The sequence below is a fragment of the Rana temporaria genome, chromosome 3, assembly GCF_905171775.1.
Source record: "Rana temporaria chromosome 3, aRanTem1.1, whole genome shotgun sequence".
Classification (NCBI taxonomy): domain Eukaryota; kingdom Metazoa; phylum Chordata; class Amphibia; order Anura; family Ranidae; genus Rana; species Rana temporaria.
The window spans coordinates 372,411,108-372,434,483 of record NC_053491.1 but is presented as its reverse complement, the minus strand read 5'-3'; the positions used below and the strand labels follow the sequence as shown (position 1 = coordinate 372,434,483).

Here is a 23,376-nt window from a genome sequence, read left to right as displayed (position 1 = left end):
GTCCTATGCCTACATATGTTTGTTAGTAGGTGTCCCATATTCCCATCTCAAAATGTTGGGAGGTATGCAGCAGCATAGGGATAGGCTATCTGCAGACAACATTTTCTTACCCACATTAAACAAGATGCTTGCAGTCCAGATCATTCTGCGCAGACACTACTCTGAGCAACAGTACAACTGCTGCAGAGGGATTTTTGAGTTACAGGGTTTATTAGGCACAGGGAGGGGGCAGGCTTTGCAGTTAACCCTTTTTCATTCAGATTAATATGGTTCTATGGAAGTTGTATGCACCACTGAGGATGCAGCAGCTGTGGATGACACCCCTTGTAGCCCAAGGAGCCTATCTATGACAGCAGGTCTTGTGGGTGGCTGAGGATGTCAGACAGTCAGGAATGGGCCTACTGCAATGCCCTTCTCTAACCAAACCTCTAACTTCCTGTATTGGATTGTGAGCTTGTTATTGTATGTTTGTAATTCACTTGTGCTATTATTTAATGTATGAATTTAATGTATTTTGAACACTTCATATTATGTTGGACCATTATTAATAAAGATATTGATATTGTATAACTGTGTTATGTGTCAATTTTCTTCCTTTTTGTCTTTTACAGCCCAGTTCAGTTGGACGACTTTGACTCTTACATGGGGGATATGTCAAAGGATTCTGACTATAAATTTTCTCTGCAGTTTGAGGTGAGTTATAGCAAAGATACATTTTAGAATCGTTCAATAACATTGTTTATTTAAAGTGGAGTTACGCCGAAAGAATTTTTTTTGAAGTCAATATTGCAGCTGCTGACTTTTAATATTAGGACACTTACTTGTCCTGGGCACTCGTGATGCGGCACCCGAAGCCGATCTGTCCCTCGGCTCTGGGGTGGAGGCGCCGCCATCGTCGGTAAGGGAATCAGGAAGAGAAGCCTAGCGGCTTCACTTCCTGGTTCCCTACTGCGCATACACAAGTTGCGCTGCATGATCCCACTGGTCCCTGCTGTCTTCTGGGTCTTGTGTGTCTCCCAGAAGACAGCGAGGGGGGGGGAATAAGTAGGTGCTGGACGTGGCATAGGTCATCAAGGTGACCTATGCCCGGAAGTGGGAGCAAATACCTGGATTACGCAGGTATCTTCTCCCTCCTCCCCCCTGAAAGGTGCCAAATGTGACGCTGGAGGGGGGACGATTATGAAAGGCGGAAGTTCCATTTTGGGTGGAACTCCGCTTTAATGCTTTAAAGTGTTTGTAAAGTATATATATTTTTAAAATAACAAACCTATTATTCTTTGTGTGCTCTGTGCAATAAAATAGCACAGAGCAGCCCCGATCCTCCTCCTCTGGCATCCCCCGCTGGCGCTCCTGGCTCCTCCTCTTCTCAGTATGCCGCCATAGGAAGCTGCTTCGTATTTTGGCACACCTGTGGGCTCAATCCTGAGCCACGCTACCTGTGTCCATAGGCACAGATAGCACATCTCTGCCCCTCCCCTCACTCCCTCATCATAGGATTTAATTGACAATGGCTCCTGCTGCCTCGAAAAGCCGGTAAGAGCGGGGAGAACAATTACGGATGGGCATGGCACTGGATTGAGTGGGGGTAAGGGGGCGATACAGGGATAGGATTTTTTTTTTTTTTTAGGTCAGGCACTGATGTTGGAGGAGAAGGCATGGTTCACAGTTTCCTCTCTAATTCATCCCAAAGGTGTTCTATCGGGTTGAGGTCATGACTGTGCAGGTCAGTCAAGTGCCTCCACCCCAAACTCGCTCATCCATGTCTTTATGGACCTTGCTTTGTGCACTGGTCCAAATCATTTGGTGGAGGGGAGATTATGGTGTGGGGTTGTTTTTGAGGGGTTGATTTTGGCCACTTAGTTCCAGTGAAGGGCGTCAGCATACTAAGACATTTTGGACAATTTCATGCTCCCGACTTTGTAGGAACAGTTTGGGGATGGCCCCTTCCTGTTCCAACATGACTGTGCACCAGTGCAAAAAGCAAGGTCCATATAGACAATATGAGTGAGTTTGGGGTGGAGGAACTTGATTGGCCTGCACAGAGTCCTGACCTCAACCCGATTGAACACATTTGGGATGAATTAGAGCAGAGGCTGTGAGCCAGGCCTTCTCCTCCAACATTGGTGCCTGGCCTTTACAAATGAGTTCTGGAAGAATGGTCAAATATTCACATAGACACACTCCTAAACCTTGTGGCCAGCCTTCCAAGAAGGGTGTAAGCTCTTATAGCTGCAAAGGGTGGGCCAACTCAATATTGAACCCTACAGACTAAGACTGGGATTCCATTAAAGTTCACGTGCGTGTAAAGGCAGGTGTCCTAACTCTTTTGATAATATAGTGTGTATATAATATAAGTGGTTACATAATATCTGTTCTCAGCTACAAATAGAGGAAAATTACTGCTGGGGGGCAGTGATTGGGTGGACTTTAGAGGCAAGACGGGAACAACAGAATTTAGAAAAAATATATATTTATTACAAAAAGTACAATTGATATTTAAAACCATATAGAATATGTAATAGGGTTGAAAATATCCTCTTGTCTACGCGTTTCGCCTTTTGGCTTCCTCAGGACGAGGTAGGAGAATTTTTCCCTGTTTCCGTTCCCGTTTTTTTATGTTTTTCTGGTTATTAACTAGATTTACTCCCGATAAAGGACATGATGCGACCATGATCTCACATAGAGGAATTTTCTTGTGTTTGGCATTCCACGCCCCTCTTTAAACTACGTATAAATGACTGATGGTACATCTGCGATTATAAGCGACCTGTGGTGCACTGGATGGCTAATGACCATTTCGATAAATTAAATATTTAATGTTCTACTGCAAAAATTCTCCTACCTCGTCCTGAGGAAGCCAAAAGGCAAAACGCGTAGACGAGAGGATATTTTCAACCCTATTACATATTCTATATGGTTTTATATATCAATTGTACTTGTTGTAATAAATATATATTTTTTCTAAATTCTGTTGTTCCCGTCTTGCCTCTAAAGTCCGCTCAATCACTGCCCCCCAGCAGTAATTTTCCTCTATTCATATTTACGGATGTTGGCAAATGTGAGTGCTTTTTTGTTCCCCTTTCCCCTTTTTTGATTCTGTTCTCAGCTACATAAGGGGCTTAGGGAGCTTGGGGTGGAGAACAGCAGTACAGTGATCTTTCCAGTGAATGGCTATGCAGGGGGGCGTGTCAGCATAAGTCTGAGCATCAGAGAAGAGACAGGCTGTTTACTCAGCACAGCCAGAAAACGGACCACACTGGGAAGTATGTACTCTCATGCCTATTGTGGTCAATTTGAAATAAAAAAGGATCACCAGGTATTTCACACAACGAAAGCAATACAAAGAGAACGGGATACTTGTTAACACAAGTACAGGGTACAATAGACGCATATCGGGATTATGAAATGTAAGGGGTAACATATTCTTTAAGGACTTTTGAATGGAATTAGTTGACTAAATGATGGCAAGAAAGAATATTCGAATGAACAATTTTACTACAAAGTTTGAATGTTTACCCTTCTTTTACAGGAACTAAAAATGATTGGTTTGGATATAGAGCATTGTGCTGCAGACCTTCCAGCCAACCGCTGCAAGAATCGCTACACAAACATTTTGCCGTGTAAGTAGATAAAGTCATAACATGTCATAGTGTAATTATGTTGGTTCTGCAGGAATTTGTGTATACTGATGGAAAAAGGGACCAATAGCAAACCTGCGTAGGCAAAGTGAAGGTTCTCTTTAAGTCTGTGCTGGAGGGTATAGAACAATTTTTTTCTCTTTTCCTTTTTTAGATGATTTCAGCAGAGTAAAACTTGTCTCCACAGATGAGGAAGAAGGAGCAGATTACATCAATGCAAACTTTATTCCTGTAAGTAGGAAACCAAAAGTGTACACTGAATGCATGACAGTACCCATTAAGAATTTACAGAAATGTGCAAGGCTTTAGGGAAAGCAGGCTTTTCATTCAAATATTTCCAACAACATTTTAAATAATTTCAGTGTTTACTGTAGTATTGATGTAGCGCCCTGTGGTTTAGTCAGGGAGCTCCTCACCAAATTCCTTGTCAGGGGTAGCTACTGTAGATAGTTGTTAGAGATCTATTGATTTCTTCCTAAGTTTGGCCTTGTACTTTTCTCTTCTGCCACTAGGAGGCCGGGCACTTGATGGCATTAGATGTGAGAAAGACATTTCAAGGTCAAGTTATGGGTATATGGCATATCTCAGCCAATGGGCAGGGGTGTTCTTGAATGCCTTAACCTGCTGGGAGAACCTATAAATTCAGGTGGAGCCAGGTGAACTATGTTCTGTGCCACCCAGACTGCAGTCTGGGTGAACGTGTGTCCTCTGCCCCGGGCTGCTAGGCCGGAGATTGGGCCTATCCCAGGGGCATCTGGCTTCCAGGCTGTGTGAAGGCCTATCCAGAATGAAGGGGGCAGTGCAGGGTTGGGACTGCGGCTTGCAGTCCAACCAAAAGTGATAGTTCTGCTGGCCAGACAACCTGTCGTAGTCGAAAAGTAGAAGGGAAGCTGTCGCCACTAAGGGATCAACCACCGTTACCAGGGGCCACAGTGAGTAACTGAAGCAAGTACTGGAGCAACATTCTCACAGAACGGGCATGGTGGAGTATCGGGAAACTTCAAGCGGTGATCAAGTCAGGGACCCAGCCAGTGGAGGTGACGCTTGCAGAGCAGCCTTGTGTGTCAAGCCAGGGAACCAGTCAGTTAGGGGTGAAACTTAAAAGGTATCTGGAGTTCCAAGCTAGGGACCCAGCAGGGAAGCGTGGGTGACGCTTGAGAGAGATACCACCACAAAAGCCTTGTGCTGACGGTTTTCAGAGTCAGTAAATCAGAGAGTCCAGTGAGAGACTAGGTGCTCAGAGGGCTGAAGAGCTACAAGTGGACATTGTAGTGAAGCTGAGAGAACTGTTTAACTTTGTGTTAGGAACTGTTAAATACTGTGGCCATATGAGAAAGTAAACCTGCACGTGCAGAAGTGGCACCTTACTGGTGCCTTTCCTTGTACGGCTGTCTTCCTATTGAAGTCTCGGAGTCTGCCTATTGAAATTGCAACCACTTAAGGGTGTCATGGCCCTAACCCTCTTTCCTTTGCAAAATAAAAAATGGACTGTTAAAAGAAATAAAACCTCTTTTACATCCAAGAAGTGTCTGGCGCCCAATGGCTTTCACCATCTTTGCACCCACTATGCCTCACAACCCACTACATATTGAAGGAAGTCAGCGGTCTGTGGCATCAAAGGCTCTCATTAGACTGAAAGAGGTTAGAGATTCTGCTACATTAAAATAGTTGATCCTATATGAATAGGTACAGGGAGTAAATCATGACTGGAGTGGACTATTAGAAAGGAATAAGTGATAATAAGGAGAGTAGTAGCCAGCAGGCTGGGACTTTGTGGTTCCATTAGTTATCGCAGAGTGAACCCTCTTGTTTTGGAAACCATTTTTGGCCAAGAGATATGCACAACACCTCTGAGGCCATTTTTAGATAATCCAAGGCAAGTCTATGTGGTATGCTGTAATTTCAGGATTCTGGCAGTAATGCTAATGTTACATTATTCAGGCATTTCTGGTATGATAAGGACAGGTGTGGAAGTTGTACGTCTGTCTCCACAGGGATACACCTCTGTACAGGAATACATAGCCACGCAAGGGCCCCTGCCAGACACCCGCAATGACTTTTGGAAGATGATTCTGCAGCAGAAATCCCAAGTTATCGTAATGCTGACTCAATGCAATGAAAAGAGACGGGTAAGTGGATTCAAGTGACCTCCATTAGAGCCAACACTATATAATAAACCAGAAATATATCTGGTGTGTTTGAAGGCTCTTAGCAATAGAGGATTTTTTTGGGGGGGAGGGGGGGGGTTATGATGCAGAGAGGTAATCCAATTTACCACCATCCTTTCTCTATCTAGAAAGCAGAAGATTTTGTGACTGTTCTGGATGATAGATGAATAGAGAGTAGAGAGGGACTGAGGGTGGGACTAGATCAAATTCAGTGAGGGTAGAATAGGACAAGGATTGGATGAAGTGACATGAGGGTGGAATGAGGTGAAATAAGGATAGAGAGAGGAGAGATGAAGATGAAATGAGATGAGATGAGATGAGAATGGAGTGAGGTGACATACTGTAAGAATGGGGTGAGGTAAGCTGGGAATAGGAAGAGGTAAGATGGGAATGGAGTTGGAGTGAGGTAAAATAGGGTTGAAATTGGGTGAGATGAGGATTGGGGGAGGTGAGGTAAGGATGGAGTAAGGTGACATGAGGATGGAGTGAGGTAAGGATGGAGTAAGCTAAGATGAGGATGGGGGTAAGGTGAGATGAGGCTGGAGGAACGTGATAAGACGATGAATGAGGTAGAATGAGTATGGAATAAAGTGAAATGAGGCTGGGGTGAGGTAAGATGATGGTGGAATGAAGTGTGATGAGGATGGAGTGAGGTGGAATGAAAATGAAGTGAGGTCAGATGATGATGATGGAGTGAGGTGACATACTGTAAGAATGGGGTGAGGTAAGCTGGGAATAGGATGAGGTAAGATGGGAATGGAGTTGGAGTGAGGTAAAATGGGGTTGGAATTGGGTGAGATGAGGATGGGGTGAGGTGAGATGAGGATGGAGTGAGGTAAGGATGGAGTAAGCTGAGATGAGGATGGGGGTAAGATGAGATGAGGCTGGAGGGACGTGATAAGAGGATGAGTAAGGTACAATGAGTATGGAATAAAGTGAAATGAGGATGGGGTGAGGTAAGATGATGGTGGAATGAAGTGTGATGAGGATGGAGTGAGGTGAGATAAGATATGGAGGGAGGTGAGATTAGAATGAATAACTTTAGGCGGGATGAGGATAGAGTGAGGTAAGGTGAGGATAGAATGAGGTGAAACAAATATGGCATCGGGGTATAAGGAGGATGGAATGAGGTGAGATGAGGATGGGGTGAGGTGAGATGGAGTAAGGTGAGATGAGGATGTGGTGAGGTAGGATGATGGTGGAATGAAATGTGATGAGGATGGAGGGAGGTGAGATGAGATATGGAGAGAGGTGAGATTAGAATGGATAACTTGAGGTGGGATGAGGATAAAGTGAGGTAAGGTGAGGATGGAATGAGGTGAAATAAAGATGGCATTGGGATATGATAAGAATGGAATGAGGTAAGATGAGGATGGAGTGAGGTAAGATGAGGATGGAGTGAGGTAGGATGAGGATGGAGTAAGATGAGCAGAAGATGAAACAAGCTGAGATGATGATGATGTTAGGTAAGATGAGGATAGAATAGGGTGAGATGTGGATGGAGTAAGGTGAGATAAGGATGGAGTGAGGTGAGATGATGGTGGAATGAAATGTGATGAGGATGGAGGGAGGTGAGATGAGATATGGAGAGAGGTGAGATTAGAATGGATAACTTGAGGTGGGATGAGGATAGAGTGAGGTAAGGTGAGGATGGAATGAGGTAAAATAAAGATGGCATTGGGATATGATAAGAATGGAATGAGGTAAGATGAGGATGGAGTGAGGTAAGATGAGGATGGAGTAAGGTAGGATGAGGATGGAGTAAGGTGAGCGGAAGATAAAACAAGCTGAGATGATGATGGAGTTAGGTAAGATGAGGATGGAATAGGGTGAGATGTGGATGGAGTAAGGTGAGATAAGGATGGAGTGAGGTGAGATGAGGGCTGAATCAGGTAAATTACAGCTGGAAGAAGGGCATTTTCTTGGGAAAGTAATAACATACCAGGGGTTAATCACACCAAGGGTATCTCACACTGGTTGTAAATCTCACTGTGGGTATATCACACCTGGGGTTAAATCACAGTTTGTTTGCTCGCCATCTTAAAATAGAAATAGAAATGGAAACTTTTCCAATAATAACCTTCATATTATGTTGTTTATTTTCTGTTATGTTACTATTTCTGATAAATGGAAATCTGTGAAAAGTTTCTGGTTTTGGGGCTGCTGAATAGTAAGAAAACTATTATGGGTGTCCAATGTGTTCAGCATGCAGCACAGTACTTGTATGTTTTTCATTATTTGGTATACCTTCTGTATTACAGATAAAATGTGACCATTACTGGCCCTTTACTACAGACCCCGTCAGCTATGGGGACATCATGGTGGAGATGGTATCAGAGGATGAGCAGCCGGACTGGGCTTTCCGTGTATTTCGAGTGTCACAGGTAAGTCTTATGTTATGCTCTCACTGTATTATGCACTGGAAAAACAAACAAAATATAATTTATTAGAAAAAAATCACATAAACGTAGCAGCTTTCTAGATTTCCCTCCTCAGAGAATGACATTTCTCGAATGATGTTCAAAAATGGTTTCATTAGGATATTTTCCTACCCCGTATTCGTCATACTTGGGAGATATTTTCAGTGTAAGTGTAAGGAGGGTGGATTTTTTCTTTGCAGAATTATTTAGAGAAGGACTTTAAACAATTGTAGACAGTTAGAAATCATGGGGACTCATTCAACATACCTGACAGGGCCCCCCTTCTAACAGGGCCAGTGCCTGTGCCCAACCACCCCTCCCCCTAGCCTGCAGGCAGTGTGCATTGTAAAGATTTTTTGGTTGTGGCAAAACAGTTGGAGGGGTTTAAAACTTGTGCAGAGCACAAGGGTCAAAAGAATGTAACATAAAGAGTGCAGGTATCAGGTGTATATAATGAACAAAATGCAGGTGTGAGAAATATGTAGTATACAGAGCGAAGGGGTCAGGAGTGGGTAATGTACATAGTTCTGGGGTCCAGGGTGGGGGTAAAACAAAGAGTATAGGGATCATAAGTGAGTAATGTACAGAGTGCAGGGTGGGTAATTACATAGTTCAGGGTCAGGAGTGGGTAACAGATGGAGTGCAGGGGTCAGGAGTGGGTAGTGTACATAGTTCAGGGTCAGGCGTGGGTAACACATAGAGTGCAGGGGTCAGGAGTTTATAATAGACATAGTTCTGGGGTCCAGGGTGGTGGTAAAACATAAAGTACAGGGGTTATGAGTGAATAATGTACAGAGTGCAGGGGGCAGGAGTTGGTAATTACATAATTCAGGGTCAAGAGTGGGTAACACATAGAGTGCAGGGGTCAGGAATGGGTAATGTACATAGTTCTGGGGTCCAGGGTGGTGGTAAAACATAAAGTACAGGGGTTATGAGTGGATAATGTACAGAGTGCAGGGGTCAGGAATGGGTAATGTACATAGTTCTGGGTTCAGGAGTGGGTAACAAATAGATTGTAGAGGCCAAAGAGTACAAGGGTTAGGAGGGGGTAACGCAGAAGCAAAGGCAGCAAATACGGCAAAAGCTGCAAAGGCAGTGGATGGAGGTGTACTCTATCTCCGCAGCTACATACAGTACATTGCATGCAGTTGCAACATAGTAATGCAGGTTTTTAGAAGTTAAATAAAGCAGTGAGGAAGCAATATAATGCTTCCTCACCACCTGTCAAATGCCCTCTGAAAACCAACCCACTGCAGATTGTTCTACAGAAGGCAACACAAGTGTACGCTAATCCAAAGCTTCTGAGCACTTTGGGCTGTTAGGGCACTTCAGGCACAGGGCAGTAAAAAAAATGTCTGAGCCGCAGTTTATTCTGATCTGCTACATTTCCTACCTCACCATCCATCTTACTCAGCTACCTTCCCTGCCTCACTATCCACCCTATCCTGGTACATTTACATACTCACCATACAGTACACCCTGCCCTGCTACCTTCCCTTCCTCACTATACACTATGCTCAGCTGCCTTTCCTGCCCCACTATCCATCCTGCACGGCTAGCTGCCCTGCCTCACTATTCACCCTGCCTTGTTTCCCTTCCATACTCACTATCCACCCTGCTCTGAAATCTCAACTGCTCTGACCACCATGCTGCCATCACAATGAGCTCTTCTTGTTGTATTTGATCTTTAGGCAGATGATGCTCAGCATGTTCTGCATTTTAACTTTACTGCATGGCCAGACCATGGCGTCCCAGCAAGCAGTGCAGCAGAAAGCATCCTCCAATTTGTATATATGGTGAGACAGAAAGCAGCCAAAACCAAAGGACCTATCACAGTGCACTGCAGGTAATAATCACCCTCTATTCCCACTCCTCTTAAACGTTTGTCTTTTGAAAGATAATTTTAATGATTTATAAATTTGGTTAGTGACAGTCTGTTTAAATTTGTGTTCTTTGTTTACATCTTGTAAACTTGAACTGTTCATAAGAGAAATACAGGGGCTGCCATTGCTAAGTTCTCCTGAAAAGGCCAAACACCTGGCTGTCATGTTGATCCCATCTACCACCAATATTTGGAATTTCTGACCCAGAGCAAGTATGTACAGCAGGATTTGTTTTAATTCTCTGACTTGCTGATCTGTATATGTGTTGGTCAAGGATTCAGTAAGTCTGAAGACATTGGATGAGCATGATAGCCTAGCAACTAACTAGCCGCTGGCAATAATGGCAGAAAAAATCTGATAGATCAACTTGGGTACAATGAGCCTGTCCACACATGGTTCGATCATTGGCTGGTCCCTTCTGAACCGGCAAAGATTCAAATCGTCTATGGCCTGCTTAACCTTTACCTTAGTCCCTCTCTAACACTAACCCTATGTTTTGTTATGCATCCCTCTCTAACCCTATATTGTATTATACATCCTTCTCTAAATAAACCCTAGTGTAACACCATATTGTGTTATTTATCACTCTTTAACTCTAACCCTAATTCCTCTGTAATCCTGTTGTGTACTGTGTTATGTATCCCCCTCTAACCCTAACCTGTATTGTATTATGTATCCCTTTCCAACCCTAACCCTTTGTGGTGTTAGGTATTCTCCTCTAACCCTAACCCTGTGTTATTTTATGTTATGTATCTCTCTCTAACTCTAACCCTATGTTGTACTATATATTGCCCTCTATACGTAATACTGTTATGTGCTCCTCACTTCACATTTTCCTTCAGATTTTTTCATTTTGATTTTAATTCCATTAATAAAATGTCAATTCAATACAAGAGTGCACATTTTTTCTTTGTTTTTGTGTATTATTTGAGTCAAAATAGTGACTTAAAAAGATAGCAACTTAAAAAGAAATGCTAAAGCTATTTTCACTCTTTAATTCCCTGAAAAAAACTCAAACACAAAATGTGTGTATTTACTCACCACTTGTGGTATTTTAGGTTATATGTATGAATGTACAGTACGTACTATACCAAGTGTGATATCATAAATTGTATGTATTTTTATACTGTACCATGTGTGATATTATAGATTGTATGTATGTATGTATGTATGTACTGCACCACTTGTGATATTATAGATTGCAATGTATGTATTGTACCACGTGTGATATCATAGATTGTATGTAGGTATGTATATACTGTACCATGTGTGATACCATAGATTGTAATATGTACTGCACCACCTGTGGTACTATAGATTGTATGTATGTACTCTACTATACATAATATGGATTGTATGCATGAATGTACTGCACCACATGTGGTATTATTGTTGGTATGTATGTATGTAAGTATGTATGTATAAGCTGCGCAATGTGTGGTATAATAGATTGTATGTATGCACTGCTCAATGTGTGTGTGTGTGTGTGTGATATTATAGATTGTGTGCGTGTATGTATGTATCTACTATACCACGTGTCGTTATAGATTGCATGTATTGCATTATGTACTACCACATGGGATATTATATATTTTCTCTTCTGATGTATCTTAGTGCGGGAGTTGGCCGGACCGGAACCTTCATTGGCCTGGACCGGTTAATGCAGCACATCCGGGATCATGAATATGTTGATGTTCTGGGTCTAGTGGCAGAACTCCGCTCATACAGGATGTGCATGGTGCAGACAGAGGTTTGTATGATAGATAGATAGATAGATAGATAGATAGATAGATAGATAGATAGATAGATAGATAGATAGATAGATAGTGAGAGTGGACATATCCGTGATGTGGAGGTTGTCTGTGTAGGAGGGGCTATGGTGAGATCCTCTGTGCAGGAGGGGTTGCAGTAATATTCTCTGTGGGGGACAGGCTATAGTGATATCCACTGTGTGGGAGGGGCTGTGATAATCTCCTCTGTGTGGAAGGGGTTGTAGTAATCTCCTCTGTCATGGAGGGGGTACAGTGATATTTTCTGTGTGTGAGGTGCTGCTGTAATGTTTTCTGTGTGGAAGTGGATGCAGTGATGACCTTTGCACACCGATTGGTGGAATTGGCACTGGCGGTGAGAGAGATGGGATTTTCAGCACTATATGTGGCTTTTAGGGATGAGCTTCGAGTTCAAGTCGAACATCGTCTGTTCGGCCGTTTGACAAATTTCGAACATTATGGGCCGTTTGCTCCAAATTCGAGTGGCGCATCACGGCCCATAATTCACTGCGGCATTGCAGTGCATTGCTGGCTGATGATTGGCCAAGCATGCACTATGACCCGCATGCTTGGCCAATCACAGCGCCGTAAGCAAAGAGAGACATAATTGGCCAAAGCCAGGGTGGCTTTGGCCAATTATGTCTCAGATTATTATGTCCCACACTATATAAGGCCGCCTGTGTGTGTTGCGGCAGTGGTGAAAGACAGAGAGAGAGAGACAGTGTCATTTCAATTGAGTTAGATAGAGCAGGCAGGTGAGTCAGTTGGCTGCAGTTAAAGTGTGTAGAGGATATATATGCATCCCAGGTGTTGTATATATATTTATAAACTGTATTCAGTTTAGCTAGATCTGTTCCTGTATTCTCTTCCTAATATACTGACAGGCAGGCAGGTGATTGTGCTAGCTGCAGTATTTTCACTTAATGTACTATGCACAGTGTTCACCTAAAGCTACCTGAATACAATTGCTGGTGTTCTCATACTAATACCACTCACTCCCTGTCTTGTTTGCACCGCCTGTATACTGCTGTTCAGAGTATATAGGGCCTGGGGGCCCCACGCCTTTCCTTTTTTTAATTTGGGTGCGGGGTTCCCCTTAATATCCATACAAGACCCAAAAGAGCTGGTGGGGGGGGGGACCCATGCAATTTTTCTCAATGATTTTCATCCATATTGCCGGGACCAGATAATACATTAAAGCCACAAGCAGTTTTAAATGACTTTTTTTCTATATAAATGTCATTTTGTGCAGGGACAGTTCTAAACACAGGAAACACATGCCACTTCACAGGCATACTATAGACACCCAGCAGGTACGATATTTAAAGGAATATTTCACTTTTTTTTTACTTTAAGAATCATTAAAATCACTGCTCCTGAAAAAACTGCAGTTTTCAAAACTTTTTTTAATCGATACATGTTCCCTGGGGCAGGATCCCGGGTCCCCAAACCCTATTTAGGACAATAATTATTATTAGCCTTTAAAATTAGCACTTTTTGTTTTAAACATTCAAGTCCCGTAGACTTTAATGGGGTTCTAAAGTTTGTGCGAACTTTCGGTCCGTTCGCTGGTTCTGGTGAGAACCGAACCAGGCGGTGTTCGGCTCATCCCTGTTGGCTTTATTTATGTCCTGTGTGGGATATTGGAGGATGAGTTTCTCAAACATTATTTTGGCACAATGAATCACTGTGGATTGTCATTTTGTGATGTTTACACATATTTTCGGACAGCACTGAATGGGCTCTTCTCCCATTTTGCTCATGTCAGTTTTGGGGTTTTCTGAGGTGCCATATTACAGTGCCAGGAACCTGAATGTTCTTCAGGGATTTTTCAGGATTAGGATCTGGTGCTTTTTGTTCCCTGACTGTTAAGCTACATCAGTTCCTTTTTCTTCATCTTTTTTTAGGAACAATTTATTTTCATCCATCAGTGTGTTCAGCTAATGTGGAAAAAGAAAAAGCAGCAATTTCGAATCAGTGATGTCATCTATGAAAATGTCAGTAAATCGTAGAGGAGATGTCCTTGTGAGTATTCCTCTATTTGTTCTTACTTCTCACTACATAGGATTATTGTCTTACTCAATCTACCCTTCTCCAGGGATCCAAGAACTCATTACATTGCTTATGCCAGCCATCGTCAACCAAAGTTCCTCCAGAGATTGCTAGTAGGTTCCTTAAACAGCGGCAGACCATTAATGTTAAGGACAGACTGGGATCAATGTAAGGGTTTAGTTCTACATGACACTAATACATATACACCCATGCAAAATAATAAAGAAATATTCAATAACAATAATAGGTACAAAAAAGAGCAATCGTCAGGCAGACAGAGTTCAAAATATATAAACCAAATATCCCCTGAAGGGATATGTGACCACGCTCCTTTAACCTTACAGTGCAATCAAATCTATGTGCAACATAAAGTGCTTGCATTTTGTCATTTACGTCCAATGTCATCAGGAACCTCCACTTGATCAAGTTAGACGTAAATGACAAAATGCATCGGACGAGGCTTCCAGTAGGTGTCACTTCCACTTGATGGAATGCATATGGAACGCATATTTGTGTTCTCAGTAAATACTTCCTGCTTTTTATCTTCTATGTACATGTAAGTGTATTTTTATCTTCTTGGGCACTTACTAAAAAAAAATAATACTAAACTATAAAGACTTCCCTATCTTTTTATTCACGTGTTAACGGAGTACCACAGAGGTTCTTAAGGACACAGAGGCACTTTAAAGGCATAGAGGAAATACTTAATAAAAAGGACCTAGGAGAACACTTGGAACTGGTTGAAGATCACGCAAGGAGGAGATGCGATTACATTGCTAAGCGCCTTTTTACCTCTTGTAACCAAGAGGTTAGTGAGTTTTCGTGAGTGCTGTGCGTGCACTGTGGGTGCGGACGAGGATCACTTACCATTGGTTGTTGTCACGTCACAAGATCACATGATTGAACTATTTACAGTACTATGCACTTCATGTTACACATAGATTTGATTGCACTTCAAGGTTAAGGAATGCTGTCATATATCCCTTTAGGGGATATTTGGTTACACCTACATAAAACACCAATGAAGGGTGCACTTTTCTAGTGATCCCCAATTTAAGTGTGAACATTCTCCACTATCTATAATAGTAAGGGACTCTTCTACTGACCACAAATGTAAAGAGGCATTTCCCCACTGACCACCAATGTATGCGGACATTTCTCTATTGACTGCTGTACCTCTTCTCACCTCCCTCTATCTGATCGGTGGAACAAAAAAAATATTCCAATGTAAATGTCAATTTTTACTTACTTTAAGCCACAGTTACATTATGCTGAAGCCCCAAGTCTTCTCTTCTGTTTACTTTGGGTATCTACATTAGTGCCTGCATGACAAGGTCACATCCTGTAGGATGTCCAATGGCAGGGTCCTCTCAGAATCTAGAAGAGGACGATATCTTCACAGGGAGGTGGCAGGGCACCGGCAATCTTGGACTCCATTCACACTGCAAGATTTGTAGTGCCCTGCACAGGAAACCAGTGGAAGCAGGGACCTGGAGGGGTGTTTAGGTGAGTATATCTGGCCTCACGTGATAAAGGGTAAAAATGCCTATTAGGATGGATTAGATGCACTTTACTGATCTTGCTAGTGGACCTTGAACTGCATTTATGATGATTTTCAGCAGGTTCTTTGAAACGTAAAAATGATTTCAATGGGTCCTCTGGGGCAAAAATGGTTGAGAAAGGCTGGTCAATGCTTTGGAACCTCTTGCAGGGCAGTAGAACACCCTTACTAGTAAATTGAGCAGTGTAAAATGATGGAGACTGGTGCCATATTAAGCATGGCTTTCCATACCTGTGACCTACTTACTTACTGGCCACTCTCAGATTTGACCTTTTTCATAATTCTCTGCATGAGTATTCACATGTCATGGCATCAGTGTCCAGAGAAAGTGGAAATTATAAGATATATTATATTTATCAACAAATGTTCAAAGAGCAAAATATAGTCAAACATAGTGACCAATTCAAAATCACTTTTTTGAATTTAAATCCATACATGGTGAAATCTGATTGGTTATTTATAGTTCTGTGTTTATTGATTGGCCTTTTCACAGTTTTAGTAATTAGGATTGAAATATTCTGAAATTAGCACATAGGTTAATTAAATGTAACAGCATTTGTGATGCTTTAAGAGGTGAACTGGAACTTTTAGCCTGACTATGGTTAATCTGCTAAGGACATTAATGTGATTTGACACTAGGAAGAAATTAAATGAGGCTATTTTGTGGCCTCTCCTGTGGATTAGATTCTATGTTTGCCATGTTGTGGTATTGCCTAATCCTTAAAGGGGTTGTAAAAGTTTGTTTTTTATTTTCTAAATAGGTTCCTTTAAGCTAGTACATTGTTGGTTCACTTACCTTTTCCTTCGATTTCCCTTCTAAATGTTTTTTTTTTTTTTGTCTGAATTTCTCACTTCCTGTTCCTCCTCAATAAGCTTGCCCCATCATCTGAGCCGTTCTGGTTGGGGGTTAGTCAGCGTGCTTGCCCCCTCCCTTGGGACTACATCCCTGCAGGGAGACGCTGTGTTACAATCCCTTTAATAATAAATCTGGACATACCTAAAATTCTTAGAATTGCATCGACCAATGGTAAGATAACGCACAAGGGGAGAGATTTACTAAAAGTGGAGAGTGCAAAATCTGATGCAGCTGTGCATAGAAACCAATCAGCTTCCAGGTTTTATTACTAAAGCTTAATTGAACACGCTGTGATTAGAAGCTGATTGGCTACTATGCACAGATTCTGAGTGCTTCAATTTTAGTAAATATCCCCCAAGATGATTGAAATGCTGTGTGTCTCAGACTTGGCTCTCCATGTTATTATAAACTTTGAATGTAGCTGGACCCTTCTATAGGTATATGTGTGGAGTGCACATGTTACCCTTTTATCTGGGATTTCTGTGCTCTCCAGCCTCTGATTAACCCAAATCTGTTAAATTTGTCATGCAGGTGACAAACGTACAATCAGCCATCTTGCCTAGTTCCAGACTTTCTTTTCTGACTCGTCCAGAAACCAGAATTGCAGCCTGACACGGGGCTGCCAGTTAAAGACTCAGCCTTAAAACCTGATGTGTCTTTTGGACATTTCTTCCATGAACTTTTCTATTTAGAACTGGACCAAATGTAACCACAAGGAATGGAGGATGCTGGACAAGGACGGGATGGAATGGATGTTGCTGGAAAGGCTTTCTATGAAATAAAGTGAGTTTGGCAGCCAATACCTCATTATACACAAGGAAGAAATGATGGAGATAAACTTCGATATATCATCTATTATCCCATCAGGCTGGAGGCCTCTTCCACCTGTTGCTCTAAATAAAGCCAAGTTCGTTTTGTTTCATGTTCGGAGCGTTGGACATCTGTGTAACGGGCGATGTGCACTGTGCAGCTCTAGTCATCAGATTGTGTTAGGTGACCAGTATCGGGGGGAGGGTGATGAGCCCAGGATCACAGACACCTCACTGTCGTGTACTTTCTGTGTCACCGCATTCATGTATTCAGCCAGGATCTAGTTGTTGAGTGTAAAAACTGTTTGAAACAGAAAATGAATTTCTATGATGTTGTGGGTATGGGAACAGGCAAATTGCACATTAAATCAGTGACAGACAATATTTAAATGAAGCCTCTCTGCTAATTTCTTTGGGTTCTTTTTGCAGCACATACAGGGGCTTCTATTAAACTCTGCAATCACATTGTCATGTGTGTAGTTTGTAAATGGTTTCTTTTGTTAATGGATTCATGACTGATTTGTCTTTTCCACCTGCAGACTCTAATCATTCGTTATATTCTTTCACAGAATTTTTTTTTAACCCTTGTCCAAACCAAAATGTTTCTCTCTCCAACTTGGCAGAGAAGGCAAAAATGTTCCTGTTTTTTTTTTGGTGGGAGAAATCTATGACTTGCCACCAAAAAGAGAGTAAGAGAATGAAAAACAGCTAACTGTGAAAGACAAAAAAAGTTCAGCCAACTGCCATTTCCGTAAATAGAAATATTACTTCCACTTTAACTATGGTTGATACATTTGCCTTGTTTTATTTATTTATATATAGATATATATATATATATATATATATATATATATATATATATATATATATATATATATATATATATATATATATATATATAGGACACTTGTGTACTAAACGCTCCCTCATTCCAAGCCAGCCCGATTTATAGTTTCCTCCCTTCCTGATGATCAGAACTGGAGCTACTTGAGGGTAGAAGCTGAGAGACGCAATAATATTTAAAGCGGAGGTCCGGCCATAATTTTTATTTTATTTTTTACGATCCACACATTACTATAGCATACAAACAATTATATATATTGGCCGCTCCTGATCGAGTTAGTAATAATATAAAAACGTACTTAATATCTTCTCCTATGATATGTCTCCATTTTAATTAAGGGCATGTGAAGCCCAGTCGCTATCTGTTCCTGGTTTTCAGGAGAGAGGTGCATGCTGGGGAAGTAGATCCACCGCCGACTAGGAACTAGGCAGATTAGTCTGCTATCCATCTATCCAATCAAGAGCCGAGACAACTGCCAGAGAGGTAGAGCGTGTCTCCACCGTGGGAACGAATGGACTCGGGTGAGTAAAACCGGGGGGCTGGTCAGTGTCAGAAGTTTTTTCCCTTTAATGCATTAAGGTGAAAAAGCACAAGGGTTTACAACCCCTTTAAGACCAACAAAGATGGGCTTTCTTAAGGTACTATAAGCTACAACCGTTATCTTTCTAGCAAAAGGTACCTGCAAGACTTTCAATTGACATGAAATTGAAAAGAAAAATGGCATCTGTCGGTCCTTTTTTAAGACATATGTAGGGGTAAGCACAACCAGGACAAATCGATAAAGCAGTAACCTCACTTCTCTGGTGGTATAGCCCTTTTAACATGGCCTGCGCTCAATGCATGAAAGCCTTGCATCAGTTTTGTTATAGGTACAGAGATTCTGGTAGCCAGATTCAGACAGCGATTACTACCGTCATTTTTCGAATCTGCCCTTATGGCTGTGACAGATCCAAAATAAATACCACCAGTTCGCAAATGAGAAAATTGGTGGTAAGTGTAGCACTACCCCTGAAAGAGACGCAGGTTATGATGGGTTCTCTATTCCTGGCCTCAACCTTCTGAAGGACCTCAGCCCCTCTGACACTCCAAGCTGAGTGCACAAACATGCAATATCACAGAAAATCACTGACAGATAACATGACAGTGGCAGTCCTTAAGATGATTCTACTGCCGACTGTTGTTGGGGCCCTTTGAGAGTGTTAATGCACTTAACCACAGTCCTGAAGAACCTGAATGCAGTTAAAGTATACTGTGAGGTGTTATAGTCTTTGCACAGAAGCATTGTAGATGTGGGGCAAGGACTGCGTATAGGTGCATCAGATTTAGTGTCAGTTCAGTATAACAGTGGTATAGAGTTGGTATGGATGCAGTATAAAATTAAGCAGGGTGTTTGTAAAAGGTGCTAGAATAGATGCAGTCTGTGTGGAATGAGTTTAGGGTCCGGTCCACAATAGCTCAATCTCTGCAAATAGTGTAAATGATGGGCCAATAGCCCTCTCACCAGTCCCCAAGGTACAGCTGTAGATGTCTATGGTGGAAAGGGGCCCCCTCGGTCATTCTCTAAAAGCAGTGGTGGACGTAGGTGGTGGGTGACCGCTCTAGTTCCTCTGTACCACAGAACAGGTGTGCAGATGTGACCAATACTGAGCTGCGTTAACTGACCTCACTCCCAGTCTCTGGACCCGGGTCTGTTTTCTTCCTAGTCCAGGTGGTAAAAAGCCCCAAATCTTCCTGGGCAGTTTAATAGAAATCCTCTTGGGTTCCCACATTCTATAGGGATCAGTAGTTCTGTAATCATCAAAACAGTTTAGCAGTCTCTCCAAGAGACTACATGCCCAAATCCTCTCCCCCTTGCTGCTGATTGACTCTTGCAGTGTCTGTCAGGAAGGCCAGGGGAGGAAGCCAGAGTGGGGAGAAGCAAAGTGGTCAGACCTGACGCTCAGGTCCCAGTGTGTGGGGTTAGCAGATAATAGCCCACAGCACAACCACCTCTCCTACGATTCTTTCTCTGCACAGAGCAGCAGGGGGGTAGGGGGGAGAGATGAGTAGGCAGATAGCTGGGACCAGGCTACATAAGACCAACTCAAAGCTGGTGTATGTGGGGAGGAGGGTGTTGTGTGCTCATTACTTTATTAATATGTTTATGTTTTAAATTTACAGCATTGGTTTCTAGGACAAAGTTGGCCATGTCCTAGCAACAAATGAAGGATGTCACACTGAACTGACAGTGGGTGGAGCCAGATAGGGAGAGTTTAGTTCCACATCAGGTCTACTTTGATAGTGATTGACAGCAGCTTTGGAATCCTCCCACTTCTTTCCACTGTCAGTCAAAGGCAAGGTGGACCTAATGGGGAACTGGTCTCAGAATTGCCCATCAGGCTCCGCCCACCTGACAACTAAAATTCACGGCCGATGCACTTTTTGGGTGGGTTAAGTCTCAAGTCTCTGAGCCTAGATCCCCATCAGTTCTGCCTTGCCTGTGATTGACAGTGCATGGCAGTGGGCAGATTCCAAAGCCACTATTGGACTGAATAGAAGCTATGGATCCACCCACTGCTTTTAGTCAAGAGTAAAGCATACCTGATGGGGAACTAGTTTCTCAGTTCCCCATCAGGTTCAGCCCACCTCTAGTTTAAAACTCCTCAGCCATGGGCATATCAGCATGACGGTACTATGACACCTTTTATGAATTTCTGAGAATGTGGATATGACTCTTACATTTTGTAAAAAAAAATAAAAAATTATTTGGATATGCTAGGATTATTCTGTCCTTTTAGATTCAGAAATAGTTTTTGAATGGTCAATGCTTGCTTCATACTGATCCTTCTAGCTATGGTAACAGTGAGCAGCAGTAAGCATATCTTAAAAGTGAGAATCCTAACTCTAAAGATGAACTTCCAGTAGTGGAAAGAATTTCACAAATTGCTGATAAAATCCAATAAATATTGCAATGGTGATGCCTTGATCTTCATGGATAAAATCTGGAGATTGTGCAAGGCACATGAATCTCAAAACACAGGATTGAAATGCCAAACACGAATTATAAAACTCTGTCTGCACCTTTAAGTCTTACATAAAAATCCATTAATGTTGCACTTTAGGATGCCCAAAAGAAACAGGTTTCCAATATGTGCAAGTAACATTTTTAAATGCCTATCTTTCTGTTTGACTGCAAAGTATCTATGACTGATAATTTCCAGGTTATAAAGATTTTCCTTCAAAAGTTTAAGGATCTTTAGATATGGATGGTACCCTCTGCTCTTACTTCTCAAGAGATAGAACCACAATCCTTTAGGCCAGACTGGAGCAATCAGGATCACAAAGACTCTTCACGCATAGAGGCCATTGGTCGGAAGATCGGGGTTGTACTTTTACACTGCAACTTTCATTTTATGCATGGCACCAAGAAGTATTATTGCAAGTTCAATACCCATTTTAAATAAAAAGGCTTTTTACTAATTGACTACATCATGAGGTTTTGTCCCCTCTTTTTATGGTCTGATGCGGCGTACACACAAGCATTTTTCGGCATGTAAAAAACAATGTTTTTAAAAAATGTAATTTAAATGATTGTGTGTGGGCTTCACATCATTTTTCGGGTTCTGAAAAAAAAAAGAAAAAAAAAAAAAGAAAATGCTGCATTTTTTAACGACGTTTTAAACAATGTCGTTTTTCAGGTTGTAAAAAATGATCGTGTGTGGGCTAAAACGACATTAAAAACCCACGCATGCTCAGAAGCAAGTTATGAGATGGGAGCGCTCGTTCTGGTAAAACTACCGTTCGTAATGGAGTAAGCACATTCAAGACGATTCGCGCTTTTCTAACACTAAATCAGCTAAAGGGTGACTTCATCCGAATGGAACTTCCCCTTTATAGTGCCGTTGTACGTCACCGCGCTTTGCTAGAGCATTTTTTTTTAAACGACCGTGTGTGGGCAACGTAGTTTTAATAATGAAGTTGGAAAAAAAAAAATTCTTAGGGCTGTTACTGATAAAAATTTTCGTGTTCGATTAATCGATTTTTTTTTTATCGATTAATCGACTAATTTTGATTAATTATAACGCACATACAGATCCAACTACTTTTAGCTGATCTCCTTACAATCACCCGACACTAGTTAGGGCCCTTTCACACTAGCGGACTGTATGTCCGCATTTTCATCTGTCCGTTTGCGGATGAAAACGGGACATACATGGGTCCCTAGGTGATTACTGGTGTCAGCGGATGAACATCCGCTGACACCCGTAATTTGTCTGCCTCCGCAAAGATTCGCATTTGCAGACGGAAGAAATCCTATTTTTCTTCCGTCTGCCTGATCGGATCGGATGAACACGGACATACGGTCCGTGTTCGTCCTATCCCCCATAGGGGAGAGTGGAGGAAACACAGGGCGGTCCCTGCACAGTGTGCGGGGACCGCCCTGTCAGCTGCCAGCTCAGCGGGGATTTTACGGAGGGTCCCCGCTGAGCAAAGCGGACACACGGAGCGGATCATTACTGATCCGCTCCGTGTGAAAGGGCCCTTAGTTTCCACAATTCATGACTTGACTTCACAGTTCACACAAATACGTTTTAAATTCAAACTGTAGCACTGACGCAAGTAATTTTTTCTTATTAAACGTTAACAAAAACGTAGAAAGTTAGTTTAGCTTTAATTATAAAACTTATCTAGTAATATTGACTGTCGGTCACTTTATAGAAGGCAAGTAGGCATCACTTTAGCCAGTCACGCAGACATACCAGAGTGTTTATATTTTCTGAAAGCAGACATGATCGCATTTTATTGACAATATACCCTGAAGAACTGAACAGATGTTGGCGATACACAAAGAATTTTCTGCACAAAACTGCTTAGTACAGGAAACCGATGGTTATTTTTGCCCCCTTCCCCTGATGGAGCCTGATGCATCCTCCTGCTCCACAGATGCAAAGGTACCTCAATCCAATGGGTGCAGTTTGCTCGCATCCAGCAGGGTAAGTCTCACTGTCCATGCTGTCTGGTGATGTCAAGAATTTTGATCGATCAAAAAAATTCAAGATTAATCGAGGAATTAATCTTTAATTTCCCCAGCCCTATTTTTTCTACATGCTTAAAAAATGTCGTTTTTTCCATGCCGAAAAATGATTGTGTGTACGCATGAGATGATAATGGTTGGAGTGTGGAGCTATTCCCTATTTCGGCTATACTGAGATTTGATCCCGCAAGTGCATATGGCTACTCAATAATTAGAGTGCCATGGATCTCCGACAAGGAGTGTGTGGTCCCTATCTCCACAGAATTGTGTAATATGCCCTGGAAGTGGAATCAACTGGATAAATGCACAGTGGTGGACTTTTATTCACATTAATTTTTGTTACAAATTGTTTTGTGGATCAC

General features: G+C 42.1%; 1 protein-coding gene across 3 annotated transcripts in view; it reads left to right on the top strand.

The window, feature by feature from the left end:
* The window catches only part of PTPRO (protein tyrosine phosphatase receptor type O), a 112,553-nt gene extending 94,928 nt beyond the window's left edge, over positions 1-17,625 (top strand). For all 3 annotated transcript variants that reach the window (XM_040345527.1, XM_040345525.1, XM_040345526.1), the window contains 9 exons: positions 612-693; positions 3,530-3,620; positions 3,793-3,869; positions 5,633-5,767; positions 8,068-8,190; positions 9,918-10,072; positions 11,724-11,859; positions 13,786-13,903; positions 16,879-17,625. In XM_040345527.1, coding sequence (XP_040201461.1) covers positions 612-693; positions 3,530-3,620; positions 3,793-3,869; positions 5,633-5,767; positions 8,068-8,190; positions 9,918-10,072; positions 11,724-11,859; positions 13,786-13,890 — 904 coding nt within the window. In that variant the 3' untranslated portion in view covers positions 13,891-13,903; positions 16,879-17,625. The remainder of the gene's footprint in view (positions 1-611; positions 694-3,529; positions 3,621-3,792; positions 3,870-5,632; positions 5,768-8,067; positions 8,191-9,917; positions 10,073-11,723; positions 11,860-13,785; positions 13,904-16,878) is intronic.
* Positions 17,626-23,376: the final 5,751 nt, after the last annotated feature.